This window comes from Aulonocara stuartgranti, assembly GCF_965226115.1.
Source record: "Aulonocara stuartgranti genome assembly, chromosome: 4".
Lineage (NCBI taxonomy): Eukaryota > Metazoa > Chordata > Actinopteri > Cichliformes > Cichlidae > Aulonocara > Aulonocara stuartgranti.
The window spans coordinates 15,005,535-15,025,603 of NC_138942.1; the positions used below are offsets into that span (position 1 = coordinate 15,005,535).

Genomic DNA, 20,069 nt, shown 5'->3' on the forward strand with positions numbered 1-20,069 from the left:
GCACATCTAAACACAAAATCCAGAAGGCTCTTCCAAAAGGTTTATGGTGTCAGCGATGATGTGCTATATTTAGCAGCTGGAGTGGATGGATGATTTTTTACCCATATATTCAAATGCAAACAAATAAATACAATTAAAGTCCAAACCAAAATAAATTAAGTAAGCATCAACTCACATTACTAATGCAACCACCATCTTAGTATTTTGTTTTCTTTAAATTTAACATTACAGTGATCCAAGTGAGGAAATATCCCTTTATGCTGCATGGTAATCAGTTATAAGGTTAAGCTGTCTTCTTAACGTCTTTGTTCCTAGTCTGGAGGTAAGGAGGAAAAGGGCCAACCAGGCCAAAAGGGTGGAGTTACATACGGCAGACTCCTGGGCGTGTCCAACAGATTGACAGGTGAAAGGATATGATGCATGTTGTGTAGTGGAGCTGGAAAGGTTGTGATTATAACACACACACGCCCAGCGTTATATAATCAGATTATCATCTGCTATCACCATTAGGAATTTGCTGTCTTTTGATAAAATTGCTGAACATTGAATATTTGTTTTTCCTGCCTTAAACTCAACTTCAGAGTGAGGCGGGCTGAGTCACCACCATCACTGCCGTAATGATCATAATCATTTTTGCCCCCCCCCCCCCCCCCCCCCCCCGCCCCCCAGTTTTGTCTAAATTAAATTACGCCCAGAAAATCACAAACATCCTGAGGGATATATGATAAATTCAATTTATAACTTCACCTGATCATTTGTTTTCATGCTTATTCCGTCAGATGATTTAATGAGAACAGTATCTCTTCAGTATCTCCATCCTGCATCCCCCTTTTCTAATCACTGATAATCAATATCGATTACATCCTGAATCTCTGAATGGGCTCTCTACTGAAGGGCGCGCGCGCGCGCACACACACACACACACACACACACACACACACGGACTGAGGGGGTGGGGATGTGCTCTTGAGTCTTAAGTCATCTAAGCAGCCAACCAGCTTCCCTTCACTGAATAAATGCACGATCACCAAAGGAAGGGGGGAGGCGCAACGGGCACGGAGCTGCTCTCTATATCCAGAGCCTCAGAGTCGCTCTGACACCATTCACTCCAGAGTCCCACGCAGCCAAGGAACTCCGCAGACTGCTGCAAGACAGGCTCTGGATAGCACAGCACGGACAACGTTCCCCAGTGTGATTTTCTCCTCGTTTGGATTATAAATATTTGATGTAGGACTATTAAATACTAAAAAAAAAAAAGTCAGCAAATTAGTCGTGCTATTGAATCCTATGTGACATTTTCTTGAAAGTAGCCGGGTTTATTGCATTTTTTTCCCAAATATATATATATTAAACTGGGTTCAAGTTTGAAGCCTGTAGTTTCTTTTAAGAAAGTGAAGGGCAATGTGCGTCCTGCTTGTCTCTTGGGATTGTCTCACTTGCGTTTGAGGAGCTATGTCGAGTCGCAGCAGCAGAGTGTGTTCGGGAGGACGCGATCCACTGTGAATAACAAGAATCAACTTCCAGCCTCTCACAGCTTCAAGCAAGTGCAGCGCGGTGTCTTGACTGAGCACGCTGAGCTGCCTGACACTCCGGGTTTCTCTCCCAGAGGGGATGGTTGTGGATCCTCTGGGGCCAGGAGCGACTCTGGGGCTCCTACACGTTCGCACTTTTTCTGAGATTCGAGTAAATTCTAAATTAAAGGGAAATGAGAGCCACACTTTCCTACATCCTGCTGTGGACGACGTACCTGCTGGCCACTGCTGAGGTAAAGTTACTAGTTAACTTGGTGGAGGCACGGTGGGGTCAGATAGACGGTGTCTTTGGCCCCCGTGTCATACTTGGTGGTGTGGGGTTTTTTATTCTTGTGAGGGTGCAAAGTTCCCAAAGAGCCTTTGCACCCTCTCACAAGAGCCACACATTCAGCAGCACAGCTTTAATGTCCAGATAAAGAAAACCACAAAAGTAAGAGCTCTCAGATTTGATTTAAGCCATTTGAGGCTCGGATACACACAGATGGGTTTATGTAAGACAGTTTTTATTTTAATTTTTTTTATTTTAACTCACTTTTAACCGATATAAATGATGTATTCAAAAAAACATGGTGGTGTAGGCTCTGATTTTAAACATTAGTGTGAATGTGCTTTCATTTTTTTTCTCGACAACAGCGTATCAGTGACTGTGCGCTTTTGAACAAACATCACGTCTGCACTTGGATGCATATCTCAGTTATTTTTGGCTTATGTGCCAAATCTGTTCGTAGCTTGAGTCAACTGGGCAAACGTTTTGGTTGGGCTGAGCGCGATCATGGGAACCGCTCCGGCTGATATTTTTAGCCCCTGCTCCTGTGCGGGTCGCACGGTTTGCTCTGCTTGAGGTGCCTGCAGGTCCGCAACAAGTGCAGAGTGCGGAGAGGATATTGTTTATGATAGTACAAGCAACTCTTATCGCAAGACAGCTATTTTTTTTAAATGCTGATAGGTAAAGTTAATCCTTTTTTTAACGCAGATTTTAAAGTTTAATGATAAAAGTGTTTATTCTACAGTTATCTGGGTTCCAAATGAACGAGAACTACCTAAACTGCAGAATTCTTAAGAGACCGCTTTTTTCCTCCGTGGATGAGGTGATGTGTGGCAATGAGACAAATCTGCTTGCTTGTTGGCACACTGTTGTAAAGCTGTCCATCACATATTTCTAACCTTCATTTGTCGTTTGATTTCTTTGCCCCGACCGTTCTCCTCCTCCTCCTCCTCCACCCTCCACCCTCGACCCGCGCCCACCCCAAAGGAAGTGGAGTTTCCCCAAGAGCTGATAGACCGACTGTCCCACAGCGAAATCCACAGCATCAGCGACCTCCAGCGGCTACTGGATATCGACTGGAGAGGTAAATTCTGCTTCTTGATGCTTTGAATCATACATATGAATTACGTTAAGAATCCTGACGCACTGAAGGTTATTCAGATGTGATATTACATCATGAATAGCCTTTTATTAGCATCTGATATATATTTTTCTTTGTAAATCAACACATGGATTTACTAAAGATAGTGTTTTTTTTTTGTTTGTTTTTTTTAATTTTTTTAAAAAAAATGTATCAGCGCTTAGTTTCTATGGGCTATTACTATGGAGCCTGTAGTCGAATGGCTATGGCGATGTTTAAGAAAGAACTTAAGTCCAGAAGCCACTGACAGTATGCTGGTATCAACACTTAATCAATTCCAGATTTAATGAATTACGTAAACAAACAGGTTTATGAAATGTGTTGGCACATTTTTGCCAGCTCCATTCAGGCGGGAAACCAGTGCACACCAGAAATGAATCTTCAAAAACATAACCATGTGCAGGAAATTGCTGAGGGATCTGTGCACCAGTGGGGGTCTGCCAAGCACGATAAAACTGCAACAGGTGCATTTACTGTGCACGTGTGACAAAGGTTGAATGTTCACTGAGACCAGGTCATCTTGGACCCTCTGAGATCAACTTACCGGGTGAAACTCTCACCCATAGAGATTAGTTGATGGACACAGGCAATTACAAAATTTGCTTTAACAGTCCCAAATGATGTAAGCTGCCTCACCAGTCATAGCTCATTAGCAACCCTTAACCATATACTCAGCAGAGCAGCGCTGGGACCGGACGTTCGCTCAAGTATTCTTCTGTGTGAGCATGCATTTGCCTTATTGATGAACATGTTAATTAGGACTAATCGCTCCCACATCATTAGTATGTTATCAGTTCACAATCAAACCAGCCTGTACTGCACAACAGTGATCACTCCTCTTTATGCCGAGCCCAGAAAAGATTCCCTGAGTGCCTCTAGCATGAGGAGAGGTGTTTATAATTGAATTAAAATGTCTTTCTGAAAGCAGAGTAATGTTTTTCAGGGTAACAGTAGTAGGCTGATCATTGATACGAGGACATAAATCTGTCCAAAGGCCCACTTGGCTGCCCTGGTCAGCCCATTAAAAGACTTTTGACGCCAGCCAGAGGGATATTTTCAGAGCTTTTGTTGCAATATATAGCAAATGTTGTAGCATATTAAACAGGGAGGGAGAAAGAGAAGCATCTGAAAGGGTATGCAACACATTGCACCTGGAATATTTCAACAAAGAACTGTATTGTAATGATCAAGAGTTAAAATAAATCTGCCTGTCAGGATGAATGTTTCATTTAGTGCTGCTTTGCTCATCTTGGCCTGCATTTGCTTTCGGGAGGATGGTGTCTTTAGCTCTGACTGACAGATGAGATGACCCTGTTGGAGCCTGCAGATGGCCGTCTGGCCCCTGAGGTGCTCCTCTCCTCTCTGCTCCTCTCTTCCCTCCTGAGGTGGCCCCCTGCCTGCCTGCTCTTATCTCTTTCACTGAAGAACTTTGACAGAAAAGGGAACCTGACTCTTAGCATGGGGCAGAGGTGGAGGAGAGAACAGGAATCCGGAGGTTGTATTCTCACTTTCTGTAGAAAGACTGCAGTAGTTGTGCAACCCGCTTTGTTTCTGAAAAGCTGACAGTTTACGCCCTGTACACCAGGACTACCCGCAAATCTGCAAAAACAACGTTTGTGTACTCTCTACCTGCTCTTGCACCCACAGAGGGGGCATGCTGCCCTTGTGACCTAAACGAATGCTTTGTCAACTCAACCATGTAGATGCTCTCAAATAACAAATCAAGGAAGAACGGCACAGAGAGAGAATTATGGGGGTCACTTATTGCGATGAGTCAATAGAGTGCTAGCTATTTAAATAAGCAGAGGGACAAAGGAGAGGAGGAGAGGAGGAGGGGTAAAAGGAGGGAGTAATTTGCCTTCAAGGCATGAGATAGTCTCCTTCATGGTTTCTTTTCTCTTGTCTCAGTTTGACAACATTCTGGGGGTGCTGTTGCTTCTTAGTCACCTGGAATCAGCAGTGGAGCAAACCCCTCACCCCCCTGGTGCTGACTCCTTTCTTATTCTGCCCGTCCTTATTTTTCCCTTCTTACCAACATTTTCTGTCTTTTTTCCATTAAGCATAAAGGATTACCCAGTGATGCTGAAAATAAGGAGCGGGGGGACTTAAGAGTCTGTCACATCTCCCTTTTCCACATCAGATTTTGAAAATCTGGGTGGCCAACAGTGTCACATTCTTCTTCACTCCTGAAATGAGGACAGGGGTAAACTGAGCACAGCCTGAGTGACCTTGTATAAAGATTGTTAGTTAGACGTCCAGTCAGAGGTAGGTAGGTGTTGTGCACTCACTCCCTGTCTGACTGAGCGCACGACAAGTTCCTTTGACTACTCACTAAAGAGACTACACTGAGACCGAAAGTTGACAAATGTGGAAAAAGACAGCATCAAGAAGCAAATAAACAACCAATCCTGAAGAGGGACTTTATATAGATAGAGGAAATCCCTTTAGATGACTCTGGTCAGATCACAAAGCGGCTCAGGGGGTGGAATGTGTTTGCCTGTGGGTAAGCTTTGTTGTGCCGGTGTACATTGGGTTTTAGGCTGCCATGCTGAATAATAATAAGAGTTTGTGTAACTGTCGCTATGTGTTTCTGTTAAGTGTACATGCATAGGAGTGTGTTAGCCAGGTGAAGCATTTGTGCTGTGCCTACAGACAGGTAGGACCCACCCACTTGGCAAACACTCTCAGACTCTGCTCTCTTAGAAAGGGCAGTATCCTGCAGGGAAGTGTTATCATTTTATTGCTGCTCTGGTACTTTTCTGCAGTGCACCTTATATCCTGGGTGGGGACCAAAACAAGCAAGCTTTATCAGATGACCATGAATGTGGAAAAAAAAACTGGCTACATTGACCTGAGGTTAGAGAACTTTGAGGAGCTAGCATAACAAAACATGTACTTTTCCAAGCCACTAAATGATTGAAAAAGCAAACATTTTCAGGCAAATGAGAGACACCAAACCGCTAATTAGGGCAGGAATAATGGTGGCTGAGTACCACCTGTCAAATGACCACTTTAGTCCCCCCCGCGTGTGTCTGTGAAAGCTGGTTGTTTTTGAGGGAGCGTGCTGACTCACCTGTGTCTAGCTACTTCATGCGTGTGTGGAAAGTTCCTGCCAAATGAGTGAGTGAGGCTGACACACAGAGCTTTACAATTATGCAGAGCTGTGTGTAAAAATGGGCCTCCTGCCTGCACCCTGTGTCCTCTGGACTGTTTACCTCAGTTTGTGACCTCACCAGCAGTCACTCTGCCCTCCTGCCCACCAGCATGTTGAAGGGAACTATAGGCCCTGAGAAACCAGTCAGAAGTTACCATCTTATTATGGTTGTGTGACTAACCAACGCACAATTTGTTGTGGATCGGGTATATAAAAACATCAACGGCCGATCGCATGCCGGCTTTTCCTGAGGTCTACCAAGCCACCCATCGCAGCCATTCAGCATTGTTAAAGCTGCAACTCATAGCTGGTTTATTGGCTGAATAAGCTTTGTGTGTGTTTGTGTTTTGCTTTTATTCTCTTTGTGACATTATTAACATGGCGGCCTTCTTTTTTGTTGAGGTACGGGAAACAATGTTATTGAGGAGCCCAAGCACCACATGCACCACAAGCAACCAAACCACCACAAGAACTCCTCTCATCATTATGGTTACTACGGTGACCTGAAGAGCTCCCAGCTGCACAGCCGACGCAAGAGGAGCATTGGTAAGGCCGACAGAGTACAACGTGCTCAACTCAGAGGTTGCATCATGATTACTTTTTACACCATATAGCCTGCATCACACTCTGGCACATAAGATTACAGTGTAAAGACGCCCTAAAAATAACCCGCGTCTTAAATATCACCCCCGACACGAGTTCCCAGGAGATGAAACTGATCACTTTACACTAATTTCAAACAAAGCTAATGGTTAGTGGCTTTTATGTTGCCTTTTTGTGGATAAAAGGGAACCCTAATGAAGACGTCTACTCGGTATTTACTGCAATCAAGGAATCATGAGAAACGAGACTGGTGCGCGAGGTTGACGAGGCCGTCTGACACGAAGCCTTGTAATTGGCCGGAGGCTCACAGATCTAAGGCACACGCGTCAGGAGAGAAATATATCCTTGAGCGTGGAAATTCCAGGCATTCAGGGCTCAAGTTGCAGCTCGTCTGGGCTCTCAGTCAGATTTCTTCATAAAACGCCACGCGGTACGATATCTGATAGAGGCGTGTAGAACACCGTGTGATGCGTGTGCATTAAGACTCTATACCCTAAGTGGCACAGCATTTAAAGCCACACAGGATAATGTGGTTGGTTGTATTTCATATATATCATAAGTGTAATGTACTGTTTACCATTGTGGCAGCTGTCTCCACATGATGCACATATCATCTTTACGACATAATGGCATCTTACTGTACACACTCTATCAAGTCTTTAGGTTTAAGTGCCTCTCGGAGCATTAAATCTGCTATGAATACTTAAAGTCTTCATTACAGCCAGCGGGGTCAAAGGCCATTATTAGATTTCCCACCGGTGCACGTGAGGTTTCTGGCCTTGTCACGCTGCATTAACTCCACCGGGTTCTCTGAACAAAAGACTACTATTTTAATGTCTCATCGAGTCCCAAGCTTCTTAGCTGATATGAGATCAGCTTTGTGTTTTGTTTTTTTTGGATAGCTTGTCTTCTTAACAGCCTTAAATGGGGTTGGGTGTGATCTTAGCCTAGACAAACAGCTCCCACATCAAATGACTCATCAAATAACGAGCAGCGAAAGAATGCATGAAGCAGCTGTGAGCGAACAGGACAGATTACAACAGTACATCGAGATGGAAAAGATGATAACAAATGCCGGCGCAGACCAAAGTCATTAACTCGACTTTCCCTCTCTCCCCCCTCTCGCTCGTCTCTGTTACAGTAGAGGAGGCAGTTCCAGCAGTCTGCAAGACACGGACGGTGATCTACGAGATCCCCAGGAGCCAGGTGGATCCCACGTCTGCCAACTTCCTGATATGGCCGCCTTGTGTGGAGGTGAAGCGCTGCACGGGCTGCTGCAACACCAGCAACATGCGCTGTCACCCTTCCCGCAAACACCACCGCACCGTTAAGGTAAGACGCACGCCTACAGCATAGGTTGTTTGCATAAATCCATGACTGCATCATATTAAACCCAGTCACCCGCTCAGTGCAAACACACTTGCTTCCACATCCATTCACCACTTTTCCTCTCTGCAGGTAAGTAAAACAGGGAGGCAAAATTGGGCTAATATGTTTTTCTGGATACTTGTTCCACACTTTACTCCCTATTTTCTTTGCAACCCTCCTCCTCACGGTTCCAGAATTGGCCACCTAACCTAACCTGCTGCTTCCATTCCTTCCCTCTATCCTTCATTTTTTTTTTTTATCGATCACCACCCTCTCTTCTCATGTTTGGTGAGAGGCCCTGGGTTGGCTGTGACAGGACGGTGGAAGGAAGGAAGAGGAGGAGATGGGGCTGTTGGCACTTGGAACCATGACATCTGTTGAAGGAATGACCCAAGAGGGATGCTCCTGGCAGATGTAAGACAGGCTAAGAGACAGAGATGGAGTCTTGTATCTAGAAAGTATCTGTCTCTCACTATTGCACAAGTACACCTCTCCTGTCTTCTCTGTTTGGACCTTTCGGGAAACAGTAAGCCCAGAGAAGACAGGGTGACAAAGAGGATGAGAGAAGGGGTTGCACTGTTCTCAGAGACTCTTTGGCAATGGTTGCTTGAAAACATGTCCTGTTCAGGATCAGAGGAGAGACTCAGCGGCTGGAGCGGGAGATGTATTTTTGACGTATTTACACTTCAGCCTGTTAGCCTGAGCATAGCTCTGTTTGGAGGTATGGGAGTTATGTGGTCTGTTCTGTAAGTAAGAGACAACCAGGGAATAAACAGGGTAGCCTGGAACAGTCTGACTGCACACTCATCTTCGCGCTCTATTGTTTCTTCTCCAATTCTGATCTTGCCCAGCTGCCCTCGCTGGTACATTGCTTTGTCTCCTGGTCCTTTTGCAGGACTTTAAAGATGCCGCGTTGATAGACCAGCAGAGGAATAGGTAATAAAACAAATATCAATCTTGGGCTTGCCCCCTCTTTCCCCTTTGGCACCCTGGCACAGGCCATGCAGATTTCAGTATTAATAGGAGGATCTCCTCGTGTACTTATGGTGCAGGGAGGGTGAGGCAGCTCTGGCAAGACGGTCACTGTAGGGCAGAAGCCATTGCACCCAGGGCACAGAGTTTATGGTAAGACCTGCTGACTCATAGCGTGGAAGGAGAGTGGAGCTCTGATGTACAGCACAGCTCTGTCTGTCTGCATGCAAGCTCATCTGTCTCTCCGTCTGCCAGACCTCAATGGGAGCACTGTCTGTGATCACAGCGATGAGGGATGGAGAGAGACTGACAACAGCATGGAGGACACTATAAGGCTTGATTCAGCTATTCCTGGAATGCAGTGATCCATGCAACTTTGTCAACCCCCCCACCCCCACTCCGCCCCACCCCATCTTGACACAAAGGGCAAAATGAGCCCACTGACTTGAGGGACCTTCAGGCATGGTGGAACGGGTTTCAAGGGGGTCAGTTTTTCCATGTGGTTCCAGCCTCTGGTGCGGGAGGGCGTCTGAGAAGCGTCGTATCCCTGTAAAGGTCATCCGTCAGGGCTCCGGTCAGGAGACATTCATCGCATTGTGCGTGAGAAACATTGTCTCATGCCAAGTTGGTTTTTTTTTCCTTCTTTTTTTTTCCTGTGTGTCCTCTGTCTGAATAGGGGTTCAATTTGTGTGTCTGCCTTCATTTATTAGAAAACTAAAAATGTTGTTCGTCTACCGTTGGCCTGGCTTGTTTTTTTTTTTTTCTTTTTCCTCCAAAGCAAGGATGGGAAAAGAACACATTTGCGGTGTTTCTTTCCATCTCATGACACTTTGCATTTGTCCAAATACACCTTTATTTATTTTTTTCCCCCCTTCTCTCTTTCTTTCCCTTATTCCTTTTTCATGCTGTGGACCCAAAAGAAGCAAGCGGGTCTGTGCAGGCCCCGTTCTGTAGAAGGCTGCCCTGCCCTGTGATGGGGTAATAAAAAAAAAAAAAGAAAAGAGCCAACTAACCTGAGGGGGGGAAACAGGGCCATATTCTAAATTCATCTTTTCTTTTCTTTTCTCTTGGTTTTGCCCATTCACTCACTCTTTTGCATTTTGCACTTTACTCCTTCATCGAGATAAGTCAGCCTCTGGGACCTTGTACGTGTCAATTTCGTTTACACACTTGTTTTGTGTTGTCTGCATGCCTTGGCATGGAAGAGAACACACTAAAAGTGAGAGGTGTAAAGATAAGCGACGTGGCAGGCTTTTAGAGATGGTTCAGTGTCCGTAAAAGAGATCAAGTGAGGAAGGTGGAAAGAGAAACAGAAAGAGAAACAAAGAGAGGTAAACAGTTTCTAATGAGCTAATGTTATTATGTTTTCATGTATTTACATCCCAGCATTCCTTTACCTATTCCTGCACCCCGCCTCCTCTTGCACTTTCAGTGACACCATAATCACTCTCTTTATCCCGGCATCTTGGCTCTCGCATTTCTTTTCTATTCAGAGTTCTCATTTGTCTTTTCTTTGTGGTGTTTTATCAGCAGAAGGCTGCCAAGAAACCTCTTGGCCAGCATGCTGCTGATTTTGTGCCACAGAGTTCTTAAACTTGTTATAATCTTGACATGGCATGGATAGCTCAAAATATAAACATGCCCAAATTTATTTATCGCTGGCACAAAACACTTCCAAGTTTCTATTTTTGTCTTCATCTCCTCTCTCCTGTATTCCCTCAGTTCATCCTCTTTGTGTTTGTCTGTCTCTGCTGGCTGACGGCTGCAGCTGTGTCCGGTATTTCTGATGGTTTTCTCAGCGCTTTTGGCTCCGAGTGTCTGCAGACGCACTCACTCATAAAACAGGTGATTTTGAAGCAGGCGGGATTCGACAGGAAAAGGGATACAAACTGCGTGGAAAGACGTGCGCTTTTAAATTCTTTTGCGCGTCTGTGTTTGTGTGTACATACATGCAGAAATACGACTGCAAACAGGCTGTGGCGGAGGCAAAGAACAGAGCTGTCATTCAACCTGTCACTCATCAGCTCTTAAGGCTTTTGCAGTATACTGCATTCCCCATAAACATGGACAACTATGCCTTTTTGAAAAAACAAAGGAAAACCTTTTCTTAAAGCAAGCAAATCAGAAGTTGTAGATTTTTAATGCATGCACAGGAGGAAATTGTGAGTTGTGAAACTGAAAAATTGGGGCTGTATATACATGTCCTGGCACATTTTTAAATCCCACTATAGAAAATAGGGCCTTAGTCTAATAAACTGTTCATTCAGTTCAGTTCATCTCAGTCTTGGTTTGGTTCAGTAGCTCGAGGCTTTCAGTCACCTTTGATGTACAGGTATTTTGCAGAGGTTGTTGAGGGTCATCAGCACATCTGTGTAAACCCAAGGGGTGTGTGTGTGTGTGTGTGTGTGTGTGTGTGTGAATAGCATGAGCACTCCATGCTAAGCGATGTAAGCTCACCAACTGCAGAGTAGGGACAAGACCGTTTGTGCAAAGAGGAAGACGGGCTGCAGAGTAATGAAGTGTTGATGGCTACTGGATCAAAGTGGAGGCTGACAGAGGCCAGGCAGATAAAGCCACAGTGCTGAGTGTGGGGGTCCACACATCTCGCTGCGCCGGCCCCGACCCCGACCTTTACGCACAAACACACAACATACGTACTGACAGTTACCTCAGCAACAGTAGGTCACATCCGGGTGTTTGGTTTTGGGGGGTAAAGCAGTAGCTCTAGCCCCGCGGTTGTGTGGGACCCTGACTTACGGGGTGTTTCATAAATAAAAGGCGTCGTGACGGTGATACAGTGAGAATGATTTATGATCATCTGAAGGGTAGGGGTGCAGATGGAGAACGAGGGGCCTCCTGGTTTTGAAGTCTTCTGCAGCTGTGAATTATTTTCCCTTTGATTCACTTAGCTCCGCTAGACAAAGGAAGGGTGAGAGAGTTTGTGTGCGCACAAGCGTGTTTGTGGTGTATATGGCGGGGGTTGCGGGGCAGGTCGTGACAGACCAATGGGAGTGTCCTCACGAAGCTCCAAGATGGAAAGTTTGGCCTCTGCTGCACCGGCTGGAATGCATCAGTCCGAACAGGAAAAACCATATTTTAATCACATTTTACTTCATTTCTGTATTTTTCTTCAATCCTCCCCTGCTTTGCTCTTCCCTAAAGACTTCATCCTCCCCCTCCACATCTCCTCTCAATACAGAACTGCCCCTCCACCTTCCCTTTTCAGTCTTGGAGTCTGATTGTCTGTTCAGTCAAATAGTTGTTCACTCCCTCCTTGCTCTTTCTGTCTCTTTCCTGAATCCGAGCCATCCCCGCTCTCTAATTTGACCCCTCTGCCATTTACTTTATCTCATTTGCTCTCTCTCATTAAAACCTCGTTTTCTCCTCTCAGTAATGTCTCTAACTCTGTTCTGTTGTTCACTTAAAAAAAAAAAAAAACAACCCCCCAAAAACAAAGATTATACACATCTTCAGATTCTTTGATATTTGATATTGCATGATAGTTGTGCAGGAGAGGTACGTGATGCGGTCTGGGGAAGATAGATGTGCACATCTGGAGACGTATGTGTGTGGCTACACGACAGTGGTGTACCCTGAAGTGTTGCAGACCTGCGAGAGATGTGATAAATGTCCTCCTTGCTTCCTCTCTTCTTCACACACAGCCTGTGATAAGCTCTTTCACCCATTATCCAAAGTTTGTGTCTGTGTGAGCAGCAGCAGATTATCTTGGCAGTCTTTGTCTAAAGTTCAGTTTTCATACTTGTCTTCTGGCTTTTTTTCCCTTTCTTTTTGATCTCAGGACACAGACAGACACAAAGTTGTAAGTACAAGAAGCCTCACAGTTGTGGCACCCCCAGCAAAGGTTCCTTTTTGTCAGGCCGCTCTTGCCTAATTTCCGTCTTAACAGATGACTTGCCACCCAATCCTGCCTCTTTCCACCCTCCATTCTCCAAGAGCACACATACATTTTTATTTATTTTTGCTCAGTTCTGTCGCTGTTCCAGTTCATGATGGCCTGCGGTGCACATCTACATCCTCGCTGTGTTTTCCTTGGAAGGCCGGAGTAAAACTTTCCCCTCCATCATGCTCTCATCAGTGCCGTGCACTCAGGGAATTCCCAATTAACTCGACTGGGACGACTGCATTCACAAGTAAGGCTGCGGAGACACTGGGGACAAACCACGGGGGTGCACTTCCCAGAGCCCCCGGCCTCACCCCAACCCTCTGCATCGGATATCATTCCACAGCGACTCAGGGGACTTTTTCTCAGGGCCCTGGCTTTCCAGGGAGTTTAGAGGAGCTTGATTTATACAAAGAGAGTGTGGGGCCCCTTGTCATAGCATGGGGGTCTCTTTCTGATGTATGTTTTATTTGGAAAGTGATTGATTCTGTGCCAGATAGGAAGCCGGTGATCTTTGTATGAAGGTTAAGAAGTGCTTAAAAAATATGACAGAAGTAAATATGAAAGCCAAGTGGAAAAAATAGTTAAGAAAAAAAAAGGGAACAATGGTTCCTTCCACGACAGCATTAACGGTTCCCCATAACATAGGAAACAGGAAGCGAGGCAGAAATTGAAAGAGAAAGCGTCAACTTACTGGTCAGAGCACATGCACTTTGAGGAAAACTGTTGCACAGAAACTTGTTTAGATTTAAAAAATAAAATAAATTTTTTTGGGTGTGTGTGAATCTGTGTGTGTGTGTGTGTGTGTGTGTGTGTGTGTGTGTGTACCAACTCCTGCAGGGAGTGCTTTTAACCCTGCTGTGCGAGGGGCAAGGAGACAAGCTTACTGCTGGGCCTCTCATCATGGGGGCCCATTGCTTTATCCTTCAGTCAATAGCTGTTTGTTTAGGTGTGTGTGTGTGTGTGTGTGTGTGTGTGTTACTAGGATCAGCAGTAAATGTCAGATGTGGCGGTTTCTTTATTTTTGCTTCCTACAGACTTCTTCTGAAGTATTCCGACATTCCCCTTAGCTCCCTGTTTTTCAGTTAGATAATCTGATTAAATATTAGCAAGTTTTCTGGGAAACGGCGATGCTGCTTCACTTTTGGTAGATAACAATAAGCCTTGATAACTTCTCTAGCTGTCTGTCCCCTCGGTGTTAGTGTAGTAAACTTTGTTTCTCAGTGGGCAACCCAGGATCTAAGCGTTAATAGGTAACGCATGAATGTCATCTCATGCGAGTCATGATCACAGCGAGCCGTCCGTCTCACTGCCTTAAATGACCCCCTCTGCTTACACACACACACACACACACACACACACACACACGGGAGTGATGGTTCACTTTTTTTTTTTCTTTTTTTAAAACTCCATCTTCTTCTCTTCTCTCGGCCTTTCACCTGCTCTCTTTCTCGGGGCCTGACGATAGAAAATACACCACCGCCACTAGCCCAGACGCCATTGTCCGTTGTTTGCTCACTGCATACCTCTTGTGCTCGCTCGCCCTCCTTTCACTCCCTTTCTTTACTCGTAAGAAACTGTTGCACAGGAGAGACCGGTGAAGCTCCTCGTCTTTCACTTCTTTCTGCCTCGGTTTTAGTCTCACCTGATGACCATCGACTCCGAGCCACAGTTGTAGCACCAACATGAAGCTGGCCTCTCTGTGTGAATGTCAGCATTATACTTTCTTTTATCATACAGGGACTTGTATGTTTATTAGTTTGCATGACTAACTTGACACCGACAGGCAGCCTTGGCAGTACGCCACCGTGGGTAAGAAAAGGTTTTGCGCCTTGTCTGCGTGCAAATGATCCCTGTGCTGACTGAAAAACTGTGTTGTTCATATCGCTTGAGAGCGCTGGGAGATTTTGCCCAATATCCCTTCTCGTGCAGCAACTAAGATGGTTGAAGCTGAGGATATTGTTTCCATGTGGCCCCCGGGCCCCTCGGGCGGTGGATGGGGAGGTTTCTGTGCCCTTGGCACTCAGATCAGAGAATGAAAAAGCATGCAGCCACCTCCCCTGAGTTACACAATAAGATCATCGTAATCTAAACACAACCCTTTCCGTTCAGCTTTCATTTAAGCTTTAATCAATACAGCGTCTTCATGAACTGCCGACAGGCAATTGTTTTTGTTGCTGGCAGTCGGGTGAGAAATAGAGGTCTAAGGCTTAAAGTAAGTGGGTGTTACCTGCTTTGGAATTCCTGCATTGCTTCTTGTGTTTGCTTGATGGGAAGGTTTACTTTTTCTGCTTAGATTACACCTAGTATTTCTTTAATGCATGCTAAGCAACACTTTCCCTAACCCACAAAGAAATGCCTCCAAACGTGTTATGACAAGGTGAATGACTTTAGGCGTGTGTCTGTCTGGATGTGGATGCTCCTAGCTTCTTCTCTTCTACCAGAGTAAACTCTTTCCTGCGCTTGAGGGCCTACAATGCTCACGCCCCCTCCCACCACCACCCTCCATCCCTTTCCTCCTTGTTTGAGCTTGCTTGGACAAGGTCATACACTCCACTCTTTTAAACACCTGATCAAGAGTCTATATGAGCACACGACTAGTGGAAGTCAATGAATCATCCTCAGGGGAATGCTGCTGTCACACTTCAAACACAGCAAGACAATGTTTTTTTTTTTTTTTTTTTTTTTTCTTTCTGTGAATCGATTTATGGATGTGTCATCAGTCACAGAGCTACGCCTCTTGATATTAGCAGATGGGCAATGAGTGTGTGCATTCTCCGAGGCACACAGAAGAGTAATGATGTTGCTGAAGCAGGGTCTGTAGCTAACCTTTTCCCTCTTCCTCTCTTCAGGTAGCCAAGGTGGAGTATGTGAGGAGGAGACCCAAGTTGAAAGAAGTCTTTGTGCGATTAGAAGACCACCTGGAGTGTGTATGCACATCACATCATCACGCGGTAGAGCCCTCGGATCCAGAAGCAGGTAAATGAAGCTTTGCTTCTTTGCAAAAAAGCACTTAGAAGCTGAGTTTGATTGCAGAAACCGACCCCTCTTCCTGATCGTGCATTCTACTTTCCCGTCTTCCTCATATCGGTCTGATGGTCTTCTCTCTGTTTGTCTCCATGGCTTTGCACTGGATGACCCTTTTTTTTTTTTCTTTTCTCTGTGATTGCCCCAAACGAACCCATGAAGCGGCTCACTATTGCAAAACTGTAAAGCTTGTGTGCTCGTGCCTTGTAAGATGAGGATGTGTGCGTGTATGTGTACTTGTGTGTTAAGAGAGGGTGTCCAAAGGGCTGCTTGGCATGACAGCAGGTAAACCGCCGGTGCCTTGATCTGAGGCCTCTTTTCTCCTTGGGAGCAGATAAGCGCTGTAATGTGTGCTGATAAGGCATCTCAAGAATTTATAGTGTTAAATCTTTGCACTCTCTGCTTCTGTCCCCGGGCTGTTGTGGCTCTCTGTATTATAAACCCCTGCTTCTCGCTTGTAACCCTCCTTCCTATCCACCCTCCCTGACTTTTGTGTTTTCAGGCCACCGTAGGGCCAAAGGTAAAAAAAGGAAACCTAAAAAGCTAAGACGCACCAAGGGATTATTGGTGACTTAAAACAAAAAGTTGCACTCATTACCCAAAGTCCACTGGAGAGCTCTGAAGCGAACAGGTAGGACTTAAGAACTGCAGCCTTTAATCACCTTTCGGCAGTGCACTGGCCCAATCAGGTGCAAAGAAAGGGCCCTGCCAATCACCCAATAACATCACAGCCAATCAGTGTGAAAAGAGGAGGAACTAAGGAGTGTCATCCTCCGTGCTGTCCTCAATGCTGCATGTTGAGCTTGTGGCCTGCTGAGCATGCACACTGCTTTTATCTGCTGTGTTTTGTGCTTGCATGATGTCATTTCATTGTACAGTAAAGCAACTGTTTGTTTTGCTTCACTTTCTAGAAATCACTCCTGAGTTTTCTTTTATTGTCTTTCACCCTATCATATCATCACCCTCTAAAAAAAAAAAAAAAAAAAAAAAAAAAATGAGACCAGTATTTGTGATTTTCCTCATTCTGTCCTTTACTTCAGCCACACGCACACAAGCAAAAACACCAAACATAACCAAAATAACACACACGCTGTATTTTGACTGGACATGATGTCTGGTCTGAGCGCTGTCTTTGAAATATGGAGAAAGGTAATTCAGAACACTGCAGATCTTGTTTGAGCAGTGTTTGAAATGCATGAACAAACTGGTTAAATTGGGCTCTAAATCCAGTAATCTAGTTGGATATCTTTTTCCTGATTTTAAAAAATCAAACTTAAAAACAAACATGTATTGTTTTTGTAAACCTGTGATTCTAATCTCACCCTTCCCCTCTCTCTCTCTCTCCCACAGTGGATGTGAGGTGAGACCAATCAGAACAAGGGACTTCAGCGTGGGAGGTGCCTAAATAGAGGAGGCCTCCAAAAATGACACCTGCTCTGTCCTCTTCCCCGCTGCCGTGCAACCTTCGTCTCAAAAAAACAAAACAAAATAAACCCCAAACTTTTCTGTAAAGATGTCAGACTGAAAAAGAGACAGCAGATAAAAACAACTGAGATACCAAAGGTGCTTTTGAAAAAGAAAACAGCCGGTGACTTTCTCTGCGGTAAGCCACTTACCTAAATGGCTGATTAAGAAGAAAAGAGAGGATGCTGCGGATCTTGGGCAGGCCAGGAAAAAGGCCAAAGGGAGACGATGAAAGGGATCGATCGGTGATGGACATTTTGACTGGGCGACAGTTGAACAGCTGTTGAACAGTTGGACCACATCTCGATGAAAATCAAGTGCTCCGATTTAACACAAGTACTCTGACCTGCTTAAATGAGTCTTGCATTCACAGGAAAAAAGACAGAGGGATATAGGGAAAAAATGATGGAATGAAAGAGACTCTTTCTGGAGCATCAAACACTTTGAGTTGACAGATGTTTGCTCCGAGACCTCTGGTTGTGACTTTGCCCACCTGCTATGTACAGTTCAATTTGAAAAGAAAGTAGTCGTTCTTCTTGCAAGCTATTTATGTGTGGATGTTTGCTTTCCATTATGAAAGAAAAAAACAAACGAAAGATGTTTCATCATGTTTTTGCAGTAGGTCTGGTTCTTTGCAACCATCAGTATCACAATCTCAGTGTAATTTTGTTTTCTTGTCAGCCATGTTTCTTATTATATTACAGTATATCTGATGTCCAGTCTTGTATATGGTTTGGATACATGTGTGAGGAGGAGTTTTTGAGAGTCAGTACAGGAAGATGCTTTATTTTTGTTATGAAATATATTATGCATACTTATATCCAAGCGGGAATTATGTTTTCTTTTTGTTGTTCTTGAATGTCTATATTTAATCCATCTGGGCGGGGCGGGGGCGGGCAAAAAAATTAGGTCAGGGGTGAAAGTAGGCGCGTGCGTGCGTGCGTGCGTGTGTGTGCGTGTGTCACAGCTGTGAACAGGATAAAAGATGGGGATAAAACAGCCCAGGTGTGTGTGTGCGTACGCACTGTGGCATATGCTAAGGCAGTGACACGCCCTGCCCTATCCTTTAGGCAATATTTACCACAAACATGCATTCAGCAAATCAGTGTCTGCCAATCACATGAGTGCACAAAAAGTGCACTAGCATGTCTAAACTAGAGCATATTCATAGGCTGTATATGTGTGTGTGCTTATGCACAATTTCTCTGCTACGAGAGGCTATTCTTTTGTTTTTTGTTTTTTTTGGTTTTTTTTCTCTCTCTCACCCATTTCAGTCCAGCGCTGATAAGGAAGATACGCGCCTGGTCTGCTACATAAGCACACATGTTGTGCCTTTGAAGAGCAAAGTCCATCTTAAAGACTGAATGAAAGTGCAAAGCAAATCGACAAGTGGATGAATGGGCTCCTTGTTTGGTCAGGCTTTACTCCTCTGTTGACAAGAGAACAGATCTCAGATTACTCCACTCCTGTGAAGGGACTCACACTTTATGCAGCTCTCCTCCGTCAGGACAAATGATCTGAGGTGGCTTGAAAACAGCGCGGTGCTAGCCTGAACTCGTGCCCCAAAGGAACAAACAATTACTTCCTTACCAGTTCCTATGATAGTGATGAATGTGCGGCAAGGCCTGGGGCTTACGCGAAAACGTTCCTTTTTCAGCCTGTGTCGAAATACGGAAATATGACTGAGATTCTTCTAGCGGACAAAGGCATGAGAGTGAGTCACAGTGCAATGAAAAGCAATTCAAGTGAGAAGAGCTTGACTGAAACATGGCAGAAACAGCTACTGCTGAACTGTGGGCTACATATCACACACACACACACAGCGCACCTGCTGACTGGTGCCATATTTTGTAAGGCTGATGTTTCACCGGTATTCTCAATCACAGTTGCATCAATATAAGATAGTGTTCTCAGTGAATCAGGGACCATGCATAGAGCAATTTGATTGCAGTCCACCACAATGCTGTTATGCTATTGCAAAGCCTTTTATTACTTTCCTTTTGAGCTTTCATTGGATAAACATAGCAATAATCATAATTTATATATTTATGTTATTAACAATAAATATATTTCTGCTCATGAAATTCTTCACTGGATGTCCTGTTAATTGCACCTTGTGTCTCAAGGATGAGTTTTTAGGATAAATGTAGACGGCGTAAAGACAAACAAATGGACATGAAGGGGAAGGAAAGTGAAGCATGCGCTTGCTATGTGAAGGCAGTAAAAATATGTACAGATTATGCAAGATCAGAAGAGTGAAGTGTTCTTATGTTGGTACTGCCGTAGTTGGCATAACATAAGCTTGATGTGAAGGTGGTGTTGTTACAGGAAATGTGAGCTTTTACCGGCTTGCAGGCCGAGCAGGAGCCGGGCTTTATTCCAGGATCCACCGGTAGCAGACGGTAGGTTCTGGGGGGCTTTATTACTTTTCCCCTGAGCAGCTCACCATAATCCCCGGGCTAAGGGACATGAAAGCCCTTCTGCTTTGCACTTCCCAGCCATATACCCTGCTTATTACCGCAGGAGGGGAATGAGATAAAGAAAGGCACAACATGAAAGAGACACAGGATCAGAGAGACAGCAGCTTGGCTACCCCGTAGAATAGGGGATAAAGTCAATAAAGCAAAGATAAAAGGAGGAGC

The 20,069-nt window shown here is 44.8% G+C and overlaps 1 protein-coding gene across 2 annotated transcripts; it reads left to right on the forward strand.

The window, feature by feature from the left end:
- Nucleotides 1-1,051: 1,051 nt before the first annotated feature.
- pdgfab (platelet-derived growth factor alpha polypeptide b) lies at nucleotides 1,052-19,511 on the forward strand. Of its 2 annotated transcripts, XR_014276263.1 has the most exons (7): nucleotides 1,052-1,765; nucleotides 2,785-2,881; nucleotides 6,495-6,638; nucleotides 7,837-8,027; nucleotides 15,789-15,915; nucleotides 16,466-16,594; nucleotides 17,314-19,511. XR_014276263.1 is itself a non-coding variant. In XM_082529601.1 (6 exons), exons 1-6 carry the CDS (start codon nucleotides 1,706-1,708, stop codon nucleotides 17,325-17,327), a joined length of 633 nt encoding a protein of 210 aa, XP_082385727.1. In that variant the 5' UTR covers nucleotides 1,052-1,705; the 3' UTR covers nucleotides 17,328-19,511. The 2 variants fall into 2 exon arrangements, 1 of the variants encoding a protein (XP_082385727.1); XM_082529601.1 differs by lacking the exon at nucleotides 16,466-16,594.
- The last annotated feature ends 558 nt before the right edge of the window (nucleotides 19,512-20,069 follow it).

Coding starts and splice junctions, on each gene's coding strand:
- pdgfab (XM_082529601.1), top strand. CDS start 1,706: ATGAGAGCCACACTTTCCTACATCCTGCTGTGGACGACGTACCTGCTG. Junction 6,639..7,836: donor CCGACGCAAGAGGAGCATTG/GTAAGGCCGACA, acceptor TCTCTGTTACAG/TAGAGGAGGCAGTTCCAGCA. Junction 8,028..15,788: donor AACACCACCGCACCGTTAAG/GTAAGACGCACG, acceptor TCCTCTCTTCAG/GTAGCCAAGGTGGAGTATGT.